The 12,097-nt window shown below is 37.4% G+C and overlaps 1 protein-coding gene across 1 annotated transcript in view; it reads left to right on the top strand.

Annotated features, from left to right (window-relative positions):
• IGF2R (insulin like growth factor 2 receptor) overlaps positions 1-12,097 on the top strand; it is a 50,765-nt gene that overhangs the window by 16,842 nt on the left and 21,826 nt on the right. Inside the window, 15 exon segments of the mRNA XM_065731562.1 lie at positions 668-830; positions 970-1,150; positions 1,914-2,017; positions 2,402-2,566; positions 2,858-2,998; positions 3,350-3,496; positions 4,384-4,515; positions 4,909-5,056; positions 5,900-6,077; positions 6,683-6,798; positions 7,192-7,354; positions 8,065-8,244; positions 9,050-9,151; positions 10,292-10,393; positions 11,003-11,177. Of these exon segments, the coding sequence (XP_065587634.1) occupies positions 668-830; positions 970-1,150; positions 1,914-2,017; positions 2,402-2,566; positions 2,858-2,998; positions 3,350-3,496; positions 4,384-4,515; positions 4,909-5,056; positions 5,900-6,077; positions 6,683-6,798; positions 7,192-7,354; positions 8,065-8,244; positions 9,050-9,151; positions 10,292-10,393; positions 11,003-11,177 (2,197 nt within the window).

The raw sequence follows: 12,097 nt of genomic DNA, 5'->3' as shown, positions 1-12,097 counted from the left end.
CTTTACTGTCACTTTGTAATACCTCACGACATCTATGCATATGCAGTATGTGTGTTATTACTGATGTTATCTGTGCCTGTAACTTTTTTCATGCTTACCTGTGTATCTGCCTGTTCTAGTTTTATGAACCAGAGGGCTTTTATATGTTTCATTTCTGCAAGAAGAGGTGCAAAAATGCTTTACTACTTGACATCTGATAAATGTTGGCTAAAGAATTCTTAAATACTTAAAACTTTCCTCTAATCAGAATAAAAGTTGCTAAAATGGTCCAGTATCTAAGGCTACTTTGCCTTTAAGGAAATACTTGATCTCTGTTCTTGTCTTCAAGGAATCCCCTTAGGCAAATACAGTCTAAGCTGCTGTCAGCAGTTTTGGCTCTGTATTCTCTGCTTTTGCCAACATGTTCAGGAAAAGTGCTTTTTTAGTGTACCATTTTTCTAATCCTCTACTAATACCTAATGCTTTGCCTCTGTTCAGACTTTCAGTAAAATGTCACATAATCAATAAGAGACATTTTATTGTTCTCAGTGCCAGAGAGGCAGTACCCAGCATTTGCACATCTTAAGCAATTTGTAGATGAATCTAGTCATTACTGGTCTTAAATGAATGTGGTGCCATGAGTATATCTCTAAACTTGTAATTGCAATTTCCATCATTTCTGTATCAGAGTGCAGGTCCCAAACTCACAGCAAAAACAAATTGCCGGTACGAAGTTGAGTGGGTTACTGAGTATGCCTGTCACAGGGATTACCTGGAAAGTAAGAACTGTCATCTGACTAATAAGCAACATGATATCTCCATTGACTTGAGCCCACTTACTCTATCTCCAGGTAAACTCATTCTTATTTTTGGTGTGTGGTGCTACATGTAGAGTTAAGACTATCCTCTCTAGATACTTGGATCATGTCTGACTAGTAGTTTTAATGTCTGTTCTACTAGAACATTTTCCTTTTTTTCTTAATTATTTAGATTATGTCACACCATATTTTGCTAAAGATGACAAAGAGGAATATTACTATTACTTGAATGTTTGTGGGAGAACTGGTGCAGGTAGCTGCAAGGACAGCACGGGATACACGTCAGCTTGCCAAGTGAAATCTTCAAGTAACCAGAAAAAGGTGACAGGAAGATTTGAGAACCAGACCTTAAGGTGTGTAAAGAACTTGCTGGGCTGTTTAGCCCTGCTGAGTTGTCTGAATGACTGATGTTTGTTTCCTTCTTTGGTGCCCTTATTTTTCATATAAGAAATATTGGATACAGAATTCAAGTACTGTTGCTGTGTTGTATAGAAAAGAGAAACTTTACTGTTATTATCAGGGCTGCACACTGTTGTGCTGCATCTTGCCCTCCTTAAGTTTTGCATGCAGTGTGACATCAGGGTTCAATGTTTAGAAGCTGTTAACAAGTGAGCATATCTAGCATGTGTGCAGTTAAGTGTACTCAAGACTACTGGGATCTAGGATTTAGTGTGGTTTTCTTTATTAAGAACCCCAGAGTTCCTGAGTGGCTTACCAGAATAATAGCAAAACAGAAATAATTCATGTAGGTATGTTCTTCCATTATGTTTCTGCACGTGAGGCGTACTTGTGGGAGCTGTTGTCCAGGGAGTATGACTTCTTCCATCTGCAAATGCATATAGCCCTGAAATAAACTAATGTGAAGAAACAGTCCACTAAAGCTGGGATAACTTCAGAGCACTTTTGAAGCTGTATAGAAATTTCATGAGAAGCAGCTGGAAAAGTCTGTGACTTGAAGCCTTTGTTGCAGTAGGAGTACTGGTATTAGTGTCAAACAACCAACTGTATTCCTCCTTGACTAAGATGTTTTAAGTGTCTAAAAAAAGTTTGTTACATGGAGAACAGCATGATCATGTCTGATTCCATGTTTCTATCTAAAACTGACTTTTCACTCAGATATTCTGATGGGGATCTCACTTTAATTTATCCGAATGGGGATGCATGTAGTTCCGGCTTTCAGAGAATGACTGTCATAAACTTTGAGTGCAATGAAACAGCAGGTGAGTGTAATGAGCTGTGATCACTCTGCTCAGAGTTTGTCTTCTGTGCTTGCTAGTAGGCCTTATGTTAAAAGGAATGCATGCTTTGAGCCACAGTTAATGCAAAAAAAAAAAAATACAGTTAAAGTAAGCACTAACTTCTGTGCAGCAGGATTCTTTTGTGCTGTGCAGTGGCAATGGTTTTTGATTTGCACTCCGTGGTCATGAATCTTAAATCACAAAAAATTCTTAGCCGAGAGTTTGTAGATTTTAAAAAATAAATAGAAAGCATTTGTTGCCCAGGAACTGTTGTTTTCTATCTTTGCTAATTCTCAATTGTTCTTGCTTTTCTCCTCTTCCCCCCACTGGAAAACTTACCTCTGTTTATCTGTTATCAATATTAAGGTAATGATGGTAGAGGAACTCCTGTGTTTACTGGTGAGGTGGACTGCACCTATTTTTTCACTTGGTATACAAAGTATGCATGTGTTAAAGAGAAAGAAGATCTTCTTTGCAGAGTTGCTGATAAGAAAAAGCACTATGATTTGTCACCTCTGGTTCGCAGTTCAGGTATGGCAGCAAAAACTAGCTTTCAGTTACTTTTATTCTGAATTTGTGCCATCCCTAGTGTTGTTGCAATTCCTTAGTTGTTCATTAATCAACTTTCACTTTTCTTAGTGTTTTTCTGGGATGCTAGCATTCAGTTCCTTCTTCTGCAATGAAATAAGTGCCTCAGGAATGTAAACATACCTTTAAATGTGATTGGGATAGGTGATTTTTTTTTTGTGATAAAAGACATTCTGGAGTACTGAGTGTGGAAAGATTAAACTAGCTGACATATTCATAATGACTCTGTTTCAGAATCTGCCCAGAACTGGGAAGCTGTGGACAGTAATCTTTCAGATGATGGACGGAAGCATTATTATATTAATGTCTGCCATAAAGTGCTGAAGAGAGGTGGAGCTTCCACATGCCCAGATGATGCTGCTATTTGCTCTGTAGGTGAGTCTTTTTTTTTTTCTTTTTAAGGCACTGAAAGTTTGTCATTTCCTCTGTAAACAGAAAGTAGCTACGCAGAAACAGAACGGAAAGTGCTTCCAGTTACTTGAGAAAAAAGAAGTTGGGAACATATTTCCATTGTGCTTCAAAAGACTGTAGAAGACATGATATTAGTAGTCTTTTATCTAACTAAAGAATGATGTTACATTCTCCCTGGTTTATAGTATAGTTTTGGAGAGGTTAAAAAAACCCCAAACACCTGATTTTATGCTTGCATCTGTCTAGATAATATTTTCTTCATGGTGTAGAATTCTTTCTAGGGGGAAGTAAAAAGTGACTTTCTTGTCTTTGTAGATAAGGAAAAAAACAGCAAGAATCTTGGAACGTTTGTTTCTCCACCTAAGAAGGTTGGGGAAAATATTCAACTTACCTATTCAAATGGAGATAGCTGTGCTGTTAACAAAAAAATCAAAACTGTCATCACTCTTATATGCAGACCAGGTAAGACCCTGTTCTTTGATCCAGTTAAAAACTGAAGGTCATCTCATATTTCTAGGCTTGTTACTGTCTTAGTATATGTCTCTAACTTCCTTGTATACAAAAGCTGAAGAAATGTGATTTGTTTGCTAGGATAATTGTAATGTAACTATAATTTTGTTCTGCTTTATATAAGTGGTCTTTAAAGACTCTTGAGCAATCTCTTAAGCTGAGCTTCTCTCAAACAAAGTAAAGGTAAAAAAATACCCTAAATGTATAAAGCAAACATCTGGAAGCCATAGGTAAAAAAAAAAAAAAAAAGCACTTTCTATCTTCAGATTGCCTAGGTGGAAAAGACCTGTTTTGAAATGCAATTGTGTACTTTAACGTTCTTTTCCAATAAATGTGTTTTCTTTCTAAATTGCTTGCAATGTAAGAACACTGAAGCATTTCCGCAACTTTTCAGTATTGTTTGGTTCCATATAATATCCCACCAGGGGAATAGGAATCTTGGATTCTTGTACCTCAGCCTGAGGAAGATGACTTTTCCAAGTATGCTGACTGTTAGGATCAGGTCATGCTCTATTTTCTAATTAAAGCTATTGCTTTGTAGCAAGGCTCCGTGTTTGCAAATGAAAGAAAACTTTCTTTGGAAGTGTGAGATACGCTGCTCAGTCTGTTCCTGAGTACTGTCTTTAGCCTCTTAGTTAAACTTGAGGAAGAAAAGGATGCAAAGAACTTGTGTAAAGAATTTTTGATTGTGTGGTCCTCATTTTGAGAGGAGATGTAGTTTCAACTGTTAACTCCAGTCTGATGTTGGGAAGGAGTCTGTTGCTAGCCTTAAATTTATGGTTATTCTGTCAAACTGACTGTACTGTATGCTATTTAACACACTGCTTTTGTGATACCAGGTGATCTAGAAAGTGCTCCGATCTTGATGTCTGAGGGTGATTGTTCTTATGCTTTTGACTGGTATACTGCTGCTGCATGTGTCCTGTCTAAAACTGAAGGGGATAACTGTCAAGTCTCTGATCCTCAGGCAGGTAGGTTAAATAACTGCATGTTGGCTACATTTGAATGGTCTTGAGGAAGGAAATTGTCATTATGCTGAGTACTCTTGCTGTGCAAAACTGAAGTGAGTTCAGTGCAAGTCTGAGCACCCTTAATGCTTTAGCATAGCCATTTTAACTGCGTGCATATGGAAAATGAGAACAGCATGAGCTGCTAGTGTGTGTGAGAGAATGAGTGCTACTTGACTGTAGTACTGTTTCCTACACCAAAAATTACTTATGCCTTCCTGGAACAATTACATGAAAGGAGACATATTTATGGGGATCACATCTGTATGTAACAACTTGCTGTGTAATTCAGTAGAACTGAGATCTTACAGAGATGGCAGAAAAAAATGTAACTGATAACTTTTTCTTTCACGTTAGGCTACTCTTTTGATTTATCACCACTGACCAAGAAAAATGGGCACTACATAGTTAACACTACAGAATATTTGTTCTACATAAATGTCTGTGGCAATGTGCCACATGAGTTGTGTCACACACAATCAGCAGCATGCCAGGTAACACAAAGGTGAGTAACTAAATCTGTTGCCCTTAATAGATATCCTGTTGTGTGATTCGTTGTCTGTATAACAGCAATTTGCATTTTTAATTATAATTGTATTAAGTAGAATTCAGGGAGTTTGAACATGGTAGCACAGTAGTTAGGCTGCCAGCTGTTTGAAGTGAAGTGCATGTGATCTTGCTTGCATTTAGCTTTTGAGACAGTGTTTGTTGCTCCTTCAGGCACGTGGCTTGGTTTTCTTTTTTTGGGGTGGTCTTGTGAGAAGCTGGGAGTTGCACCCGTTGATCCTTGTGGGACCCTTCCAACTCAGGCTATTGTATGCAGAATTCACTGCAGACGGTAAAATTACACTTCATAGGAAGGTGGTTAGGATAAATGTGACAGAGCTCACATTAAGTTGAGTAAAGAAAGCCTCCTAGACCAAGCTTGGACTTGAGCTGAGATCATGTGAAGGTAGTTGTCTTCCGTAAGTGAGAAGACTTGCTGTTGTGCAGTCCTATATCTTTTGTCCTCAGGTAGTTGGATGGAACCAGATTGAGCTTAAGATTGAAAATATGCAGTTAGCAGCCTAGTTTAGAAAATGCGAACTCCATGTTGCTGCTTTAGGGAATGCAGTATTAGTGTGTTAGGTTTCTAAGGTATGACTATCTTTCTGAAGAACACGTATTTGTGTTAAATTTTCTTTCAGTGGCACTGAATGCTCTGTCTAATCAATATTACGTAGTCCTTGTGTCTTATTATGGAATCTTCCATAAACATACTTGTGTCTATTGTTTGGAAGTCTTCTCTTTAAGATAATCAAATTTGGACTCTGTTCAGTCTCAAAGCTTGTGGTTTTTACCTTTCTAGAAAGGATCAGTTTTGGAGTCTTGGATTACCTAATTCCAAACTTTCGTATTATGATGGTCTGATTCAGTTGACCTACAAAAATGGTACTGCTTATAACAATGAGAAGAAAACACAGAGATCTACCCTTATAACTTTCCTGTGTGATCGTCAGGCAGGAATAGGTCAGCCTGAATATCAGGTAAGAAGTTATATATGAAGAAGGGAAGTCTCTCCATAGATTTTTTTTTTTTGATAATAAAATCGCTGTTAGGCTACTGCAGCAGAGGTTTGTGGATGGAGATTTATGGATGGAAATACCCGTATTTATAAGGCAAAATACAAAATGAAGCAGTTATTTGTCTTGGTATAACTGTCTGTCTGTAAAGCTTGTTTTACATAGTGAACAGCTGTTTACCTGTGTTAAGGTTCTCTCACCTTGCTAATTTTTAGTTTCTATGCCACGTATATAGACGTATTTTTCATCCTCTTATATTTCCAGTTAAAACAAACATACATACTTTTGAGATAAAAAAGTAACAAGTACTAGGACTGTCCTGTAACACAGCAGATAGCAGTTATGTTGCTCTGGTTCTGCTTTTCTGGTGCATATTTTGAAGTATTTATGATGTTCCAGCAGGGAAATAATGACAAAATAACATGAAGACAAACAGAACTCAAATCAATCTGAGAAAATATATCCTCAAAACCAAAGGGAAATAAGCTTAACATAAAAAGGAGTAGCTTTGATTCATGTAGTAGTAGTAGTCTGTATGGAATCATCATTGACCTATTTGGTTTTATTAGGTAGAAGACAACTATACCTATAACTTCAGGTGGTACACTGAATATGCCTGTCCTGAACTGCCATTGGAGTGCATTGTGACAGATCCCAACACAATGGACCAGTATGACTTGTCAAGGTAAAGTAAGAGTCTCTGTGTGAGCTTAGCTGTTCTAGGTTACTCTTCTGTACTCTTCTGGTTTGTAGCTTAGTGGTGCATGATGTTGGTTTTGTATGTAGGTAGCATCAGAAAAGTCATCTAATGATGTGAACTGCAAGTATCCTGGAATGTAGATATTTCAGTCTAGTATATTGACTCACTTCCCAAGTTATAAGCTGACTCTTTTATTTGACTTTGCTTAACTTATTGGTCAACTGTCTGCTTCCTAGGAGTATTGTATTTTTTTTTGTGATGCTCAAAAATGAGAATAAAAAACATTATCCTGAAGTTTTTCTCTTGAGACTGACAAAAGCAAAAAGGAGTCTATGAATAACATGTATTCTTAGCATTGAACTTTCTCCTTCCACCCAGCTTAGCAAAATCAGAAAAGAGTGGTGAAAATTGGTATGCCATGGATAACTCAGAACCAAATGAGCGCAAAAAGTACTACATAAATGTCTGTCGACCACTGCTTGCTGTTCCAGGATGTGACCGGCGAGCATCTGTGTGTCAGATGGAATATCGGCATGATCATGTGAGTAGCCCTTCCTTCCATCCCAGCTCAGAGCTGATTTGCCAGGTGGTTAAAATAGAGGGGTCTTCAAGATGAGCTTATGAATTTTGACTCCTTGGTACAAGAGTGTTATCCTGCGTGTACATGATTCTTTCTTCGTTCCGTGCACGCAGCTGTGGTCTCAAAGACTGATGGCATTATTTTTTCTGGATATGCTGTCTTGCTTAAGGCTTGAATTGAAATATTTTGCCACTCTTCTCTGAGCTTTTAAGTTTTGAATAGGTATGCCAGAAGTTGCCAAGAGAAAAAGGGTACTGGTAGTGTTCTTCTACTCACATAGTGACTTTTAAACTTTGCAAACCATGGTATATATACAAGGCTGGAGCCTTTAGCATATAGTTTTAAACATGAATTACCTTGTACCTATTGCACATGAGATTGTAGACCTTCCTAAACTTTTAAACCATATATAATGGTGGTTGTTTTGAGCACTATAGGTATCTTATTGTAAAAATAATTGCTTTGTGGCACTTATACGGGTCCACATCTTCAAAATATGTTTTTCTTCCGCTCTATATTTGAGAGATCTCTAGGTTTGAATGCAATGGACAGAACCTTCTGTATACAAGATTATTGTATAGGTATTTTTTCTTTGGCTATTTTGATTATTATATTATTTTTATAAATATCCCTTTGAGTTCAAAATTGCTGACACTTTTCTTTATTTTTAGGATTCTTACTATGAAGTCACATCTATCAGTAATCTTGGTGTTGCCAGCAAAGAACTAGTAGTTGAAAGACTTGGTCACATTTTTCTAACATATGCAAATGGCTCTGTGTGCATCAATGCTGATGGAAAGAAAACTTCTTATACTACCACTATCCACTTTGTGTGTTCCAGGGGCACTCTTGTAAGGACAAATCATCATTCAATTTTTCTATCATAGTAGATTTCCTGTCATATAACGTTAAGTTACCTGAAAATTTATAGCATGTAAGACTTGTGGCTAAGGGAGGCTACTTGGAGGGCTTATACTTATTTTCATCTCTATTTTAATTTGGGTACATATTTTACTGGATTCTGAAACTGAGTTATTTTATCATAAACAAGAGCTAATCAGAAGCTAATAATCCTAGTGGGAACTGGTGTTCCAGATTAGTCTAATTAGCATGAAAAAGTACCTTTTATAGATACAGACATTGCAGAACATCTTAAGAGGAGGAATGTTGAAATCGCATTTTCAGACTGAGCTTCTGCATCTCTACAGCTGATTCTAGATGAGCTGTTAATTCTATGTAACTCTAAGTGATAAAAATCCACGTGCTGAAGTTCAGACTGTAGTAGTTAGTGGGGACACTAGTGGGAGCTTACCTAAGGCTTTTTCAGCTGGTTTGTGAATCTGTAAGTTTTTATTCTCTTGATGGTCTTACCAGGAGAGATGGTGAAAATTGAATCTTGGAGCAGTTGTGAACTACTTTGGTTTTGCATAAAAGCACTGAAATTGAGTTTGAGTAACCATTATTTCTGTTACGTCAGCTTAGAGTATTTTATGGTGCCTGATCTTTGTTTATAGTGGACTATACTGTATTACCCCAAACTCTCTAGGGCTGAGGGCCTCTGGCAGGCTACTTTTAAAGCAGAATCTCACGAATGTGAGAAGGTCTTGGCTGTTACTTTTTCTTGACTCTGGTCTTCTGTCTGCAATCTGTTTCCAGAATAGCAGCCCCCGGTTTATATCTATTCAGGAGTGTGTGGTTACATTCTTGTGGGAAACTGAAGCTGCTTGTCCAATCAAGGAAACAAAAGATGATTCTCAGGTAAGAAAAACAAAAAAAAGTGTTCATGGTCTCAAAGAGTTGCAGGAGTTGGAAGTGACCTCCAGAAATACAGGGGTTGGACTCAAATAAAGCAGGTACCCTACAGTAGGTCACTCAGGTACGTGTTCATATGGGTCTTGAATATCTCCATAGGAGGAGACTCTGCAACTTCTCTGGGCAGCTTGTTCCAGTGCTCTGTCATCCTTACTGTAAAGAAACTCTTCTGCATGTTAGTATGGAATCTCTTACATACAAGTTTTAGGCCAGTATTCCTTGTCTTATTGCTATGCACCACTGAGAAGGGCCTGGCCTCATCTATTTGCCTCCCATCTCCCTGTACACAATTATAAACATTTCTATTCTGTTCTCAATCTTCTTTTCTGCAGGCTAAACAGACCCAGGTTACTCAGTCTTTCTGTCATACAGGTGGTGCTCCAGGTCCTTTATCATCTTTGTGGGCCTCCACTGGGTAGTCTAAATGTGGCCTCATCAGGGCAGGGTGTTTTTCTAGCATTCTTTGTAGCTGCATTTTCATGACTGTTGGAAAACACTAATTACATTGAAATGTGAAGTTAATCATGGTGGAATTTTGTGCCATCTTACTGTCTTCTTGAAGTGTTCACACAGTTTGTAATTTTTGTCTGAAGTATTTAGTGTTCCAGTGAAGACTCAAAGAACAACTTGCATGATGTTTCATTCCCCTATGAGGTTGCTAGTGAAGATGAGTGTTTATGTTACAACTTAAGTTATCCTGGCTTGTGTATAGCTAATCAAATGAAGATCACTTTTTTCCATGAGCTACTCAGTTACTCCATTTTACAGGTCTTGAAATGATCACATTAGCATAGAAGTACCTTTCAATTAAAATGTTATCTAACCTGATAAATGACATCTCTTAAATTACACTTAGCTAGATTGGCACGTGCCCAATGTCAACAGGCAGCTGTGCAAAAGAATTAAATGAGAAGTTGCTATTGCCAGAACTGTACCCTCATTGTCTAAATTAAGTTGTTGCTTGGTACACAGGATAGGCATACATGTAAATCACTACTTTGTCTCTTTAAGCAAGTTTGGAATAGAATGTTAAACAAAAGAAATGCAGAGGTAGAGAATAATGCTGTTTATAATTTTGTTTTATAGTCCTGCTCTGTGCGAGATCCAAACAGTGGATTTTTGTTCAATCTGCAGCCATTAGCTGCAGAAAAAGGCTATACAGCCACTGGCATTGGGAAGACCTACTTGGTAAGGACTCTGACTGAACAATCTGTTGCTTTTTTTTTTTCTGGTCACACTTAGTGAGTTGGATGTCTTCTTAAAAATGTAAATTGTCGGAAGAGCAATTACTTTAAGTACTTTAAGAGAAGAACAGGAGATAAATTGATTAATCATTCAAAATAGTATTTAAACAGTATTTTGTTGTGTAGCAGAGCTAAAATTAGTCACACTGTAGAGGCACTTCTAGGCTATGCATGGCTAGTTATATACTCACTTGTATAATACCAGTTTACCTATTAAAAATGGGCAATGTCAGCATATGAGAGATTTAGTTTATTCAGATCAGTGTTCTTAATGTGGTTTATGTGTCTTGTTAGTTCTAGACTGTCCACAGATATTATCATAGGATTTTTGACTAGCTAAATCACATCCTGTTCTTCCAGTGGGGGTGAATTTGTGGACCCTGAAGATGTTGCTCCTGTATAGATAATTGTCTTACAGTTCAGAAGTGATAAGCATTTTCTGATGGTTGAAGTTAGGCTTAAGAGAATTTCACTGATGCAGAAGGATTACATGAGCTTAACTTTTCTGAACCAGTTAACATTGTGTACACACGTATGTTTTTAAAAATTCCAGCTAAACATTTGTGACCCTATGCCAGAATGTGGTGAAATCAATGGAAAACCAGCTGCTGGATGTGAAGCAGACAATCTGACATCAGTGAGAATGGTACAATTGGACAAAACTCTTTATCTGTCTAGTGAAGGGTTTCTAACACTTACCTACAGAGGTCTTCTTCGTGTTGAATCAGGTGAGTTCTGGTAATGTGCATTGTAGTTTGTCACCAATATTGCACTTTCTGTCAGTAGTCTTCATTTCGTGCCTTGTGTAATAAAACCTCCTGGGTTTAATTACTAATCAGTTAAACAGGCTCAGCTCATATGAGCGTCTTGTATGAGAAATCAAACCATGCTGAAAGATAGTGATTCAGTTTTCAGACATAAATGTGCTCTTCAAAACTGCTGAAAAGTGACTAAGTACAGCACAAGATGTTTATCCCCTTACAAAGTGGATGAAAAATACCTTCCCTTTGAAGAGGAAATAAGTAGTTCAATTGAGAAAGTATGCAAAATGAGCTCTGACTCTTCAAGTGAAATTATTGTTTCTGAGATGATTATTCACATTTACTGAAAAATGACCTTTCAAGTATCTCACTGTTATAAGGAGTTCTTTGAATAAGTGTTTTAGTATCTCATGTGTACCTGCTGCGTGAATTTTAGTCTGTTTTGCAAATAAGACTAATGAGAAGATGTGTTTAGCTTATGGGTTTTGTAAGCTCTCCAACTGTTCTGAAACTGAGCTTTGAGGGAGGCATAGAGCATCTGAAAAGGTTTCTTCCTGGAAAAGTGTTTTGGATTAAGGTGGTTCTGAAATGTTGATGTCTCTCTCTGTACAAATTGCTGTGGTAATCACTGAGAGCTTTGACCATTTTGTTTTCTCTAGGACATGGTTATGACAAATATTTCTTACAGGCTTTGGAGAAGACTGAACAGCATGTGTTGCTTAAAGTGTCAGCATTATTTGTTCTCTACTTACTATATAACTTAAAGAACCACTCTTTGTGGTACAGTTTAGAAGTTACTGGTACAATGGATTTGATGTTTTTTCTGTTTCCACAAATCTGTCAAAGATGTGGGAAGCACAGTTCAGTGAATGTAATTACACTCCTTA

This window comes from Cyrtonyx montezumae, unplaced genomic scaffold (assembly GCF_038088225.1).
Source record: "Cyrtonyx montezumae isolate F1298 unplaced genomic scaffold, pur_monq_1.0 scaffold_0, whole genome shotgun sequence".
Lineage (NCBI taxonomy): Eukaryota > Metazoa > Chordata > Aves > Galliformes > Odontophoridae > Cyrtonyx > Cyrtonyx montezumae.
The sequence above is the reverse complement of the archived record's forward strand: the minus strand, read 5'-3'. Positions and strand labels throughout refer to the sequence as shown.